We start from the raw sequence: 15277 nt of genomic DNA on the forward strand, positions 1-15277 counted from the left end.
GTTTATAATACATTAGTTCTAAGGACTTTCAAGGGTTCTTGGCAAGTTTAGGCATTTTAAGTTAAAGTTAATAACCTCTGTAGTATTTAGCGCTGCATAATTGCCACCCATAAATATGGACGTGTTGTTAAAATGTTAAACAGTTAATCGAAGTTAACCTGGACTCCATTAAAAGACCCCCGCTGGTGCAGGAACCACAGCATCTGCACAGACAACTGTGGGGTTTTTATAGACAATTCAAGGAGGAAACATCAACAGGATGTCTTCTCAGCTCGCCTGAATGTTCCCATTACGCATTTACGCATGTCATGAGAGGAAATAAAGTGTGTCACGATGAGCCCTCAGCTTGCATAACTCCCTGATATGGACATTTTCCCATCATTTCAAGACCTTCATGGGTCGTTTTTTGGTTCGGGGGGAGGTGGACACGGTGGTGGTCGGGGGTTTAGTCCGGGACCACCTTAAGAGAAAAGCAGCCCTGCAGCCAGGGGAAAGACTCCCCCCTCACTGCTGCCTCCCCCCTCCTCTCTGTTCCTGACTGTCTGGTTTGATTGGTGTCGCGGATGCGCTACATCCGGATCCATGAGAAAAGGAAGTTCAATACAAAGTCAATTTATCCTATTCAAATGGAAAAATCAATAGATGAATGACCTCCTGTGCCATTTCGGGTCAGCAAATGCTTAAAAAAGAACAGGGGGAAAGCCCTACAAGAGTTAACGGACTGTTAAAGCGACTGTGTGGCGCAGAAACGACTCACATGTGTTTTTTTTTCTTTAGGCTGGATGTTAAAATTCAGCTCCTCGGTGATAAAGCAAATCCTGGTAGACCGACAGATGGCCGCCTGGATCCCTGCTCTTAGTGGTCGGAAGTGCGGACGGAAATCTCACGATTACAGCAATTAGCTGATTTTCCATGGATGGATGTGATGAATATACCAGCCGTGGCTGTTTTTCTCCCCGTGGATATACAGCAGCGGTTCTACAAACTAGGGGTTTAGGAGCCATCAGGGGTCCTTGAAGGGGGTCCAAGAGGTCCCCAGATAAAGTTTAATCCCACTATTTAATACCATATATGTTAGTGCGAGAGGAACATATGTAATATACTGAGTAAAGGGATCATGATCTCCAGGATTAACCACTTATAAAATGTTTTTTCCAAACTAGGAATTTTTGCAATCTTGCCAAACATGGGCCTTCAGGCTTTTATTTCTGTTCTGTGCAAATTTGCAAAATCCAGAAGTTGGATTTTTCCCCCGAAAGAGCCAAAAATAATTCATCTTACATTACAAACAACAAAGCAGGGGCAGAACAGGGGGGTGGTTTCAGGGGGTCCAGCCCCAAATGTTTTTTTTATGCAAAAACTCTGGCAGGGTTTTTAGAAAATACCTTCCACTTAGGCCACGTTTAGACTATAAGGGCCCTACTAAAAAGCAACAAGTCTTTTTTTTTTTTTTGCCTGAAAAAAATCTGTGTTCATATATAATTTTTAGAATGATCCTTGTGTACACAGATCTGCAATAAGAACCAAAAACGCTGTAGTCTTTATGCCAGGCCAGTACTTGGCGGTGTAACCTTGTAATGACACACCATAGAAGAACACCACGGGCATGCGCAAAGCGCGGCCGTAGCATTACCGTTCTCACAGGATCCGTACATTGCCAGTTAACACAGCGGCAGAAGTGAAAAAATTACAATCTTCAAAAGTTTGCATTTTCAGACCCCCAAAACACTGTTGCCATGTGAACGAAAGGCCAAACCGCAACAAAGATTCAATGTTTCATGCATGAATCGTTGCCATGTAAATGGCCCCTTAGTGTTATTCAGGTAATAATGTTATGCTGTTTATCCTACTATCATGGATACTTAACAGGCCTACTGGGTACAGGCCCAGGGAACCAAAACACACCTAAAATCAATGTGCGCCATCTAAAAGGAGATCTGAAATGACCACAAAGAGACAACTGAGACCACAAAGAGATGCAAAGGTGCTGCAAAGAGAAGCAACTTAATGATAAAGAGGGGCAGAACGACCACAAAGAAATAAAACACAACTACAATGAGACACAAAGCAACTATGAACAGATGCAAAAATAACAAAAGGAGGCACAAAATTACCACAGAAACATCAGCCCCCCCAAAAGATATATGTAATGACTACAGAGGTGCAAAAAATAAAGGTAAAAAGCACCATTAAGTCTTTGTATCTTGCTTGTAGAGTCTCTGTGGAGGAGGCCTTTAGGATATCTCTGCCAAAGGGCCATTTTTTCACAATCCACTTGTGCCTACTTTGCTATTCCCCATCATTCCCTTTCAGAGTGATGTATTACAATTAAGCCCCTTTTCCACTGCACAAAAAAACAACCCAAAAAATAACACATTTAGAATTTGTTTTTCATGGGAAAGGTTACAATCGGCATTCACTCACGGGGCAAATTACTGCAGTTATCACAGGCATTTATCAGTTCAAGCTCTGATCAGCTTTAATCAGCAGTCCTGGAAATTCGCCAGCCAGGCTGAATAACTATTTTTAGTCGCTTTGCGGTGCAATGTAATGAGAGGCTGACACAAAATACCACCCGTCTCCGTCCAAGCAGTACAGAGTTCATAATCTAGTTTCTGCATTCTACCAGTGCTGTTCCTTCTGTGACGTTAAAAGCGTCACACCAATAAATAAATTAAAATACAGCAAGGCGTACAAGTCTGCTGCAGAGCCGTGTACACAGCCGTGGTCCACTGGCAATGGGAAAGCAGTCTATTGCCTATTTATAATAGGTTTTCCTGCATTTAAAAACCTGCATACTTGCACTTATTGTGGTAGAGGAAGCATATTACATACTAAATAGGATACAGGCTTTACAGGATGATTTTTTTCCTTGGCAACTATCATGTATTTCCCATCTAATGTACAGATTTTTAGTACTTTTATTTTCTCAAATGGCTTGAAAAATAGTGCATATAGCTGCTGTATATGGGGAATAAAATCTCTCTGGGGAGCATGCTCCTCAACCCCCCACGCTTTGGGCTGAGCCCCGAATGTTTACAAAGGCTGGCTCCGCTCTTGCTGCTAAGTGGGACTGAAAACATGTAGAAAGGACAGATTCTCTTTGGACATACGATAAGAAAAGCAGCATTAAAAACAGACAAATGCATAAGAAGTCTAAAAATGCAGTCAAAACCTGCTCCCAGTTAAATATCGCACTGAAAAAGAAAGCATTTGACATCATGTTAGGCGAGAAGGACATGGCTTTGTCTAGAATTTGTGTATATTGCAGACTTTTCTAAGCCCTTTGATTCTGCTTTCTCCTATACATTTTTTTTTTGTTTTTAAAAGACGAGGCAACCAAGGAAATGGATACATAAATAATGCATTTAATACATTATCAATATTTTATATGAGCAATCATAGCACTTCAGCTCATTTTTTAAAAAAACAACAAACAAAAAATGATAAAACAATATTGTCGTGCTGAGCCACCAACATACAGGCGGACTGTTGTTTTGGAACCTACAGAAAAAAAAGAAACTACAAATTAGAAATATTTCTTTTATTAGAATTACAAGGGGAAAAGTTCCTTAGTTGTGACGGCAGCGCGGTCAGAAGAAGCACAGGCCGCTGTGTCGCTGCTGATAGTTGATATACGACTGGATGAGAGAGTCGGGGATCCGGGGCTTCACAGTGTTCAGGGCGCTTTCAAAGTGTCTGGCCTCGATGTGCAGAGCTTTGATGTCCTCTTGTAGGGCCAGGAGGGCAGCCTCTCTGCATACTGCTGTTATCTGGGACAGGAAACAGACACAGATATTCAGCTGTCAGCCAGAGCGCTCCACGAGCACACCGAGAGGCCGATCGGCTTTGGCTGCAGACTGTTGAAGGTGGACATGTTACGGTGGTGGAGAAGAACTTTATCTTTCTCAGAGAGATGCCTTCATCTCATAAACATCAAAAACAGTTCAGTGCTGAGCGACAAACACAAGCAGGACAAATCAAACTCTGTACAATCTCTGCATCTAAACATCTGTGATCGTCAGACCTGGGAGACAAAAATCTATAATGAACATCCTGCAGTGGGAACGAGTCCAAATTTGATCCTGTCTGCAAAGTTCAATCTTTTTAAACTGAGGTAGTTTCTGTATTCCACATAAGTGACATATTATGAGTGAAAGAGACGACTCATATTCAATTCCTTGTGCCCAGGAGACAATGGGCCCCTGGGCACAGATATGCTAGGGGCCCCAACACCCCCAAAACACACTCAGCCATTGTGGTGGTTTTGCATCTGTTTGTAGTCTTTCGTGTCTCGCTGTGGTTGTTTGTGTTTTGTTGTCATCCTTTGGGTCTCTTTGTGGTTATTTTTTTGTGTTACTGAAGTCATTTGTGTCTCCTTGTGGTTGTTTTGTGTCTTTTTGTAGTCGTTTGGGTCTCTGTGATAATTTTGTATCTTATTTAGGTAAATTTGCATATTTTTTGGTCTTTTTGTGTTTCCTTGTAGTTGTTTTGTGTCTTTTGTGGTTGTTTTGTACATTTTTGTTGTAATTTTGCGTCTGTAATTTCTTTGAATCTCTTTTTGGTAGTTTTTGGAGTTGTCATTTAGTGTCTAATTGAGGTAATCATGCGTCTTCTGTGGTCATTTTGGTTGCTTTGTAGTCATTTAATGTCTTCTATGGTTGTCATGTGTCCTTTTATTCGTTTGGGTCTCTGTCATAATTTAATGTATTGTTAAGATCATTTTGTGTCTTCTCTGGTTGTTTTGTGTCACTTTGTGGTTGTTTGGGGCTCTTTGTTATTTTTTTGTGTCTCTGCAGTTTTCTTTTTACATCTCTTTGTGGTCTTTTTGAAGTCATTTTGAGTCTCTTCCTGGTCAGTACATTGTATTTGAGTGACATTTTGTAGGCGAAGGCCAGGCAAGAGAATTTCAAAATTGTTTGAAGGAGGAATAAGAGCTAAAACAGCTGCATGCTGTAGAAAAGACATCATCATTAGTGGAATTTTACAGTATTTTGGCGCATCAGAGCGTGTGTGTCTTCAATATGAGCATCATCATAAAACCCTAAAACAGTTAAGTTTACAGGTTGGAAGGAGCTGACAGTCGAAGAAACAAACTGAACTCTCATCAAAAATATTCTAATAATCTTGTTAGTCATCTGATTTAGCCAAAAAGACACATAATGTTGGAACATGACAGAAATCACAAACTAGCAAGGAACTCTAAATAACAGCTGAGGACTTAATCAGCTCAGCTGCAATATTTGAGGAAGTCTTAGGTTTTTACTGAGTGCCCTCTCCTCTTTTACCATTTTCTTTTAAAACTGTAAATTAATCTGCATGTAACAATATAAACTGTAAGTAATTAAACTGCAGTTTCCTGGTTCTGCCCTTTAAGATTTAATGCAATTAAAAGGATTATTTCTGCATCCAGAGCAACTCTTTCAAAGTAAACTACTCGTCCTGCAGTCTCTTTACTACAGCACTGATGGAATTATGCAATGGCTGACATGGAGGAGTGCTGCAGGCAGTGCGGTTGACCTTTGGGAGAGATTCTGCACACAGCAGAGGAGTGACTCACTCCGAGTCGGTGGCGATGGCTGATGAAGGCCAGGCACCTTTCCCAGCAGTGCCACCCTCCTCCCTTTCTAGAAGCACAGCTTTGTTCTCAGCCGGGTGCAGCTTACACAACTCCCTCCAACAAGAGCCGCGCAGGAAACTATTCGCCTGTACAACCACTGATAACGTCTGGCGGGAGGTTAGTGGGACAAGCAGTCATGTGACACAGAAGCAGAGCTGTGGAATATTGAACAGTGAGAGCAGGCATGTAGAGAAATGTGGGTCCACTGAAATTGTTCACTGGAGCGAAGCACTGCTGGTCACTGCTCTTCACTCTGCAGCCGCACTCTGCAACATGCTGATACTGAATATTAACATTTACAGTGAGCAGTAGAGCAGTTCACAACTTTGATGCATGTTGCACTGTCCCCTTACATTGGATGTGAGGTCCTGCATCACGTGCATCCATAAATAAATACTGTGAGACTTAGTCATTAGTACCTGCCAAAAAAAGGGTCAACAGACGGAGATACTATGTATTATCTATTTTTTTCCAGCTCTCTAATTGTAGCTATTTATGAAAAACAAACAAACAAACAAACAAGCAAAAAACCCCAAACAAAAACAAGCCAATGAAAACAAACAAAAAACAAACAGACAATATCCTTAGCTTTGAACTAAAATAGACAAAAGACTGCTTTCCATTGCCAGTATACAATTTCTGTTGTTTGTTTTCTAAAATTGTTGTGATACATTCGATGCCACAAATGTGCTTGAAAAAAGGATGAGTAAACAGTAGAAAGCAGCATGGATGTCAGTGAAAAACCTGGTCTTCACAAATTTGGGATGATGATAAAGCACTGCTTGAAAGGAGACAGATGGACATTTTGGCTGAAATGATATAGAGTTGCTTAAATCGCCAATGCCTGCGCTGGGTAAAAATGAGCGAGTCCAACTGGATGTCAAGTCTCCATCACCTCCAAATGGAGCTGAAGCCGATGTGACTAATGCAAAGTCATTTGTCCTGGAAATGAATGCTGATTGTAACCTTTCCCACCACAGAGAAAAGCCAGAGGTTACTGGATGTTAGCAGATTTTTCCATCAGGTGGAAAAGAGGCAGTGGTTGTTTACCCAATGCAGCTAGCTAAAGGGCAAAAAAATCCATAAATATTAGCAAGAAAGCATAGCCAGGCTGTCTGCTAATCCTGAACAATGAACTCACCCCTCTTTAAGAGACAGCATGAATAAACATGAAAAGGTTTCAAGATTAATCTGTGTTTGGATTGATTACGTTCAGCGATAAGTAGGTTGTAGTTATGCTGTGAGAGTGTTAGCCCCTTGTAACAGTGGCGACTACAAAACTATACAAAAGTGCAAAGGACCTGCAACCCAACTTTTCGAAACCACCGGCCTATAGTAGCAGTATTCAAATATTCTTCACCAACAACAATAAAATGCAGAAGTTAAGAATTTAAATCAACTCATTTGAATGAATATTTCAACACAATGTAACATCATCTGAAACTCATCCACAGACAGGAAAAAACACGGCAGAGGCTGTCAACTGTTGAAGCACACGACGGTCATGGCGTTTTTCAAGACGAGGGAGCAAAATGAGCGGAGATAGCTGCTCGAATGTGCTCTGGTGCAGCTAGCATGCACAGCTCAGGACAGGTGCTTTGCAGATGTCAGGATGTGAGGCCTACACCCCCCCGACTTCTTCTCCTTCTTCTTCTGTTTCAAGCCAATGAGCAACATGATTTAGGTCGGGTAAACACACAGGGCCGGGTTAATTTTGTATGAGGGTTTCCCATCATTCAAGTCATTTAGGCCTGTCAGTAATAATGATGCAAAACAATGAGGCCATGCATCCCGCTTCCCTGTTTACAAACGGAGCGAGGGGCGAGCGAGCAAGGCGAGGAGTTAGTGGGAGAGAGAGTGAGAGAGATGCCACATGTTGAACAATGTGATTTAGTGTTGTTTCCAAGCAACATCCCATAAACAGGAACAGACAAACGCTGCAGCACAATCAAACAGTAATTTCTTATTTACGTTAAAACTCGACTTACAGGATATGTTAGCCTCCTTGTGCCTCAATCTCATGATTCAACGGTTAATAATTATTTGGTTGTTTACTTCCACAACACCCCTTGGGTTTATTAAAAAAAAGGAGGGGGGGGCAGAAAAATGTCCGGAGCTGCTCTGAAGTACACACACACACACACACACACACACACACACACACACACACACACACACACACACACACACACACACACACACACACACACACAGGCCCCCACATTCATGCGCGCCGGGTTTATGAGCTGGTCTGTGAAGGCGATCAACAAGCCAGTGTTTCCTGCTGTGTGTTTGCCCGTACAGGCCTTGAAAAAAAATAAAGCCACAAAGGCAAACAGGGCGAGCGAAAGAGCCAGTTTGTTTGTAAACGTGAAGGCATTCCGAGACCGGAGCCAAGAGTCCAGCACCGACCCCCCTCCAGCACCTTGATACCCCATAACTCCCCCCAAAAAACAACCCGCCACCCCCTAAAGATGGGCCCCCCGCGCTCCTGAGAGGGAAAAAGAGGAGGAAGGAGAAAACTGCAAATGCACAGAAATGGGATGTGAGTGTGTGTGTGTGTGTGTGTGTGTGTGTGTTTGGGGGGGGGGGGTCGGTGGCCAAGAGTGCTGACTTGTGGCAGGCCAAATAAATTATAGATCTCCCTCCTTTTTGAAAATTTTATTGCAATGCAGACTATATTTTTCATTCCCGTCATAAATTATGTCAACAATCACTTAAATATATGGAGAGGGGTGAAGCTGATGCATTGCAGTGGCTGCTCTCTGGTGATGTGGGCGAGTTCCTGGAGGTGGCACGCAGCCAGTCGTAAAGGCAAAGCAAACGAGAAAAAAAAAAGAAGCAGTAATCATCAAGAGCCTTTCAGTTTGGAGACGGGCGAAAAACTTGCTGACTCAAGCTGACCCGAAAGTCGGCCTGATAGTGAGTCAAAGAGAGAGGGTTTTGATGACGAAGCAGAAGCCGTTTAAAGTCACAGTTTAAGCTCTTTCAGTGCGAGCGGCTCAGGTTAAACAGTAATGCCTCTGACTGGCTCCTAAATATTCAATGACTCGTCTATTCAATCTATTTATTCAGCAGATGTTTGCTGTTGACACAGAGATTTTCTGTGACACTCAGATCCTCTGGAGATCTCCACAGATCCATTAGCCATAATAAGGTAAGTTGGTAAAGCGGGGTTTACTGTTGTGCGTCGCATCGATGCCGAATCGATGCCGTATCATGTAGACTCTGAATAGATGCAAATGCTACACTGTAGCACGTCCCTAAGGATGCAGCCACGTCACTGCGATGTAGACCTTCTGTTTATTCGTGTAAGCTGAAAAAACATCTTCCTCAGTTGAAACAAAGCTTTTATTTCACAGATAAGAAACAATAAATTGTGTCCCTACACACAAGCTAAAATTAATGTTAGTTTGCCTTCTAATTTATCTATTCTGTCTTGATGGTGTTTAATTCTATTATTATTAGTACTATTATTTCTGCCTTCACTGCTAATATTCTTTTAATTGTATTTACTCTCATTGGTATGGGCTGTTATTGTTATTTTTGTTCTGTAATTGTTTCTCTCTTGTTTAATTCTACTTTAAATTTTGTCTGGCTTTAGTTCGGCTTTGTTGGGCTCTTATCGTTGCCTTGTTTGTCAGAGAATTTTATAAACTCTGTTTTTATAGGTGCTTAATAAATAAAGTTATTATTGTTATGACATTTTAAGTCTTGTTTGGCTTAATATGAGTAAAGAAAAACTCTGCTAGCCACTCGGTTAATTTGTGCAATGTAAAATGCCATAGGCTTATGCTAATAATGTTAGCATGTTGTATTGTTGGAAAAACTTTGTTGGATCTTTTTCAAATCCTGACCATGGTTTTTGTGCTTAAAACGTGACCACACTTTTACTGTTGCAGAACTATTGTGACCAGCCCAGTCTGCAGAGGAAAATGCTGGCATGGTATGCTTTCATCACGGGGACGGCATGAGACTTAGGTGAGACGCCTGCCAACCTGCAGACCACTGTTTAAAACCAACAAACAACAACAACAGTTTTCATTTGGCGTTCGTGGCATCGAACTTGAATATTTTGTTACAAACACATTGCAGTGCTTCCCTGTGGCGCTTGTGGCACCATATCTGGGTGTTTTTAACCAACCCGACCCTGCTTTTCTAGTGGTCTTTGTTCCACTAAACATGGGTATTTAAAGCACAGCTTCTCCTAACTGTAACCAAGTCGTCGTTGTGCCAAACGTAATCACACCTTCACCACAGCATAATCGAGAAATGGAAATTTTTCAACTTGTCTGCTGCAAAATCATAGACCAATGTAACCGTAGTTTGCAAAACATTTAATGCAAACACTGTTTGATGCTGGTGACTAGGTCGCAGTTTTAATCATATAGCTTAAAATCACATGGTGTCAGAGAGTTCTACAATTTGTGCAACATCCCAAATTTGAATGACAAAGGAACACACATTTAATATGTTATGTTCAAACATTCAATATTACGTAAATATAAAGTATAATTTAAGATATTAAAGTGTAATATTTATTTCACCACCTCTCGTCCTGACCAGAAGCACAAAGCTATAATCTCCTTCCTGCACCACGGTCGCCACCAGCAGAAAGGTCCGGAATCCTTGTGTCAGTCATTCCTCCTTAATAAAATGTCAGCATGGCCTTTTTAACCGCAGGGCTTTTAAATGGGTCGCTGGAAAAGTGATAGATACTCTATTGGAGCGCCCACCACATCCTTGTTTCCACATATTCCTCTAATGACAACTTTCCCCTGGTGGTTCTCAAAACCCCTCTGAAAACCAAGCCTCACATGCACGAACGTACAAACACTCACAACACTTTAACACTAAAATGCATGCAAGGACATGTAAAAATATTTTTTTCCATTACTCTTCAGAACTGCTGTCAGACTACCATAATGACAAACATGTTTTCTGGAGGCTGGCGGTCACATTTACGTCCACTGTCTGTTGGTCATTTCGTACAGACAGGAAAAGTCATTTAGATCCCTTTGATCTTCAAGTGGACTAAAGGTTCATCTCTCCAAAATAAAAAGGGAGCGAGACAGACCCATGTAGAAGTCATTAAGAAACTGAATTCAATATGGTACTTCAAAAAGGTTAAAAAACACTATTTCAGGTGAGCTGAAATTCATTTCAAATGTCACCCTCAGGGGGCAAAGTTTGGAAAAGTTTTAAGTAGTAGGAGAAGAAGGTCGCAGTCTGGAGCAGATAAAGGGTTAGTGGAGCTCCTGACACCAGTAGGCGGGTTTTCATTAACCCTAAAATTGCATAAAAAAATTTGAAATATATAAAATACACATAATGGAAACATGTCAATGCAGGAGCAGGAGCTACAAGAGCTGTTATTGCATCTCATAACTCTTCAAAAGTTGAACTGATCATCCAGAAGTTTTGAATCCACAATTCCTCTGTGAAATCTTGGACTATCAGCTCCCAGAAATCTCGTATATGAGGCCGATCCCACGTATATAGGGCTTGCCTTTCCATTATCACTTGCATAATAAATGTTTCTTTGGCTTTAATTTTCTGCTCTGGAAGTTGTCGCTTGGTGTAGACCTGGATCCTGGTTCAACTCAAACGTTCAATACAATGGAGAGAAATATGGAACTATTTAACTTGCAAAGCCATAACTATTGATAAATTTAAAGACATTTGAAGCTACAGAATTAATGAGTTATTATTTATAACTGTGAGCTTTATTTCTGATGAAAAAGTGAGGAACCAATGGGTAATCATTAGTGAATTATTAACTGCAGACTTGATGTTTCACTTTCTAAATTAAGCTATGACGTCTACTGTTAGTAAATAATTAATAAAGGGTAATGGGTTTAGCTTTCTGGTGAGCCATCAGCTGCAGATGTCATTTAAAAAGATTTCGCACAATGAAGTTATTATTGTAAAATGGCTTATTTTTGCTTCATTAGACGGTGGTACCAGGTTTTGAATTAGTACTGTGACAGGAGAAGTTGGATGATTTTGGTCAGTGAAGCCGTTTTTATGGGGCTGTGACATTAGGACACGTGCAGGCCTCCTCTGGCTCAGCGCTGCAGGCCCTCGCTCGCCTCCTGTGCTCCCAGCCATTAGGGTGCCACAACACCAAACCCTGGATACAACAGCGGCCTTTATGCTCTATTGGTCACCGCGTAGCACTTCCCCTTTGCAGCCACAACTACACCCTATATCACGCTACTGGAACGCACACCATGTTGGATGTACATTCTGCATGTAGAGTGATTTACTACAGCACGTCCGGCGCTATATGTGAGGTCCTGTTGTCCTTGTAAGCGAAGACAACACGAAATTTTAATGACCCCGGAGAGGAAATTAGTGCCGTTGTAGCAGCAAATGGTAACAAGATACGGCAAAGAATAACAGAATATAAATAAGAACATAGCAAAATGGGGGTTACATAAACACACCTGACACTTTTTAGCACTCGTACATGGCAAGCAGAAATATACGAGTGGGATAAAAAGCTAGGAGTATCAACATTTAGATGGGAGTTACAGTAATGACCTGAAGCCCTTCTGAGGTTATGAAAAAATATATGAGAATATACCAAAAAAGAATTATACATGTGCAGCTGGAAAAAGGGAGGGAAAAAAAGGGAAAAACTTGCAAGTTTGTGTTAGCGACATGGGAGGTTGATTACAAAAAATATAGATCTCTAAGATCTATATTGTACTATATTGATGCGACAATCACACTGTACGTGTACACACGTGCACACTGATGGGAAAACCCAGATGCATGCAGTGACACTCTAAAAATGCATCCATGCATCCAACACGTCCGCAGCAAAATAACTATGTAAATCTAGATTTTTCCTCGCAGTATTTCCCCAGAGGAGGTGAGAAGTGGCGCGTGCCATGAGACAACCTGTTCAGCACGACGAAAATAAATCCCTCTCGAGAGGTGGAGGGGCTGAAAAAAAAATGCTTGCGACTGCTGGCAGTGCATACCAACGTTCTCAGGTCAAATCTGTCTGGTGTACTTTTTGCTTCCTACTTCAACAAAGGCGCTCAGTGAGTGTATCAGACGGCCTTAATGAAGGGCTTGTTAGCTGGGCTACCAGCAGCAGATCCACTAGACCCGGAGTGTGTGTTTACTATCAATCCGCCCTTGTGTCTACAGCAGGCTACATCCAGCGCTCCCCTCCTCCCCCCTGCCTCACCCCCTCCCTCACACACAAACGGCCACATTTACAGGAGCACCCCTCCCCTCCAACACCCCGTCCCCGCCTTCCACAAAACCTCTCCTCCATCACTCCACAAGTCCTGCACACATACCCACTGCACACACTGCACTTGCTCACATACAGTTCATGATGCACTGAACACGCGTTTGCACGTGTGTGCACACGCATGTATGTAACACACTCACAGGCGCACACAGATAAGGTGCACTTATGCAGGCTGTGAACCCCAAAAAACACATGATACACAGCAGTCACACATTCATGCACAGGTGAAAATGCATGTGCCCAACACTGCACACATATGTGCAGTAATATGCATCAACATACATGCAAACATGTACAGTCTTTCATGAGGGAGTCACAGCTGGAAGCAACGGCTTATTCTCTTATTTTTTATTATTTACTTATAAGTAATAAGGGGACACAACTTGTGTAGCCAGCTCGTCCAATCTATATAACATTTTACTGTATGGAGGTTGATAAGTGGTATTCATTTATAATTTCTGATGGATATAACATCAAAAAGTGTTAAATGTCCATCATAATGTCCCAGATTGTTTTAAACCCACAGTGACATCTTAAATGGCTTCTTTTGCCCGACTAACAGTCCAAAACTTAAAGATATAAATAAATGCAGTTTTTTTGTGTTAAATGTCTGTTAACCTATTGTTTCAGCTCCACAATGTAGAAGAAAAAATATTTTCAAATAATTAATAACATATTTTATATATATTATACTTTGCATATGTAGAGATTACATAGCATAAATAAATGACATTCACCAATGGTGAGCAAATGCCGAACCCAAAGTAAAGCACAACAACGAAAACACCACTTAACACTCCAGAACTTAAACTGAATGGAGGTGTATGACACAAAATCCCAAACATCAATAATTAGATATCTGACATCCAGTGCCAGAGATAATATTGGCTCTAAGATCTGCTCTTATGCAATTACCAAAATAATAACCCCCTCCCCAAAAACTGTCCCAACCACACCACAGTATCACCACCGTCCCCACAACCGCTTCACTGGAAAAAAAAAAAAAAAAAGAAGCAGAAAAAAAGAAGGCACGCTGCATCCAATTTTCAGAGAGGAAATGAAATAATATATAAATCAAACGACGTCGGGGGTGCAGAGCCCAAACTCTTAACCAGAAATAAAATGTTCCATCCTCCAAAGAAGCAAAGAGGAAGTGTCTGCAGTGACATGCCTCTGCCATGAGAAACAAGGCCTGACCACAGCTCCATGTGAAACCCATTTAAGATTACAAGGCGAGAGAGAGAGAGAGAGAGAAAGAGGGTTAAAGAGAGGGAGGTGAGGTTAAGCATGGAGGGAGGGGAGTCACGTGGGGGAGAAAGGGGGAGAACGGAAACATGGCACATGATCATAAATAGCAGAGTGGAGTGTGTGTGTGTGTGGATGAACGTGCACATGCTTGTGCTCTCAGCAGAGGAATTTGGATTCCATAGAAACTGTGATGATGAAAGTGCGGGCTTTTCCTCGCCATATGTTACAGCTGAGACAATAAAGACGACGGAGAGATATTATACACAAGTATTCCAGCAGACAGAAACCTTTGTATGCTCGAAAAAAAAGCGTGCAGGCCTGAGATATTAGAGCTATAACATTAAAGGGATAGTTCAGATTTTTTGAAGTGGGGTTGTATGGGGAACTTGTCTATAGTCAGTGTACTCCATTGATGCTCAACTTGCAGCCTGTGGGCTAAATCTGGCCCCTGATAGGGTGCCGGGTGGCCCCCCAGCCCGTTTCTAATTCACAATAAAATATAAAATTATTCACTCTGGGAATTGTTTGTGCACTTTTGGTATAAATAAGATGCCAGAGTGCATGAAACAGCATCAAAATAGAGCTTGTTTATCAAAAAAGTGCCTGAACCCCCTGACAGACAACCTAACTAACTCTCTGATGTCCTGAAACCATAGAAAGATTTAAAAATGCTAGGAACGTCCTAAAATTCTGGAAACAATCTAAAATCAGAGAAATGTCTTAAAATGCTAGAAACATCCTAAAATCTGAGAAATGTCCTTAAATCTTATACATGTCCTAAAATCTGAACTATTCCTTTAAATAAAACCTAAAGTGAACAAGCCTCACAGTAAAATGTTTTTCTGAATGTGTGTCATCTTCATATGATGCATGTTTTCTTTCCACATAGGAAAGTTTGTCATGAAAGCGGAGGACACTGCAGTCAGTTTCAGATGGAAACCTCCAACAAAAGCCACCAAATAACCTCCATGTCGGGTGGCTGAGTGTTATCATCTCAGGCCCCTACCCACCTTCTGTTTTGGAAAGACCCATGTGGGATAGCACCTGTGTTGGGGCTACACAGTGTTAAGGTTGTGTGTGTGTGTGTGTGTGTGTGTGTGTGTGTGTGTATGGGGTGGGGGTATAGCTGGGCCTCG

At 41.6% G+C, this 15277-nt stretch overlaps 1 protein-coding gene across 2 annotated transcripts in view; it reads right to left on the minus strand.

Annotated features, from left to right (window-relative positions):
• Positions 1–3352: 3352 nt before the first annotated feature.
• Positions 3353–15277, minus strand: part of afg2a (AAA ATPase AFG2A) — a 141227-nt gene continuing 129302 nt past the window's right edge. For both annotated transcript variants that reach the window (XM_042492953.2, XM_088080775.1), the window contains exon 18: positions 3353–3773. In XM_042492953.2, the coding sequence (XP_042348887.2) occupies positions 3594–3773 (180 nt within the window). In that variant the 3' untranslated portion in view covers positions 3353–3593. The remainder of the gene's footprint in view (positions 3774–15277) is intronic.

This window comes from Plectropomus leopardus, chromosome 8 (assembly GCF_026936395.1).
Source record: "Plectropomus leopardus strain MGB_pleo_1.0 chromosome 8, ASM2693639v1, whole genome shotgun sequence".
In the NCBI taxonomy this organism is placed as follows: domain Eukaryota; kingdom Metazoa; phylum Chordata; class Actinopteri; order Perciformes; family Serranidae; genus Plectropomus; species Plectropomus leopardus.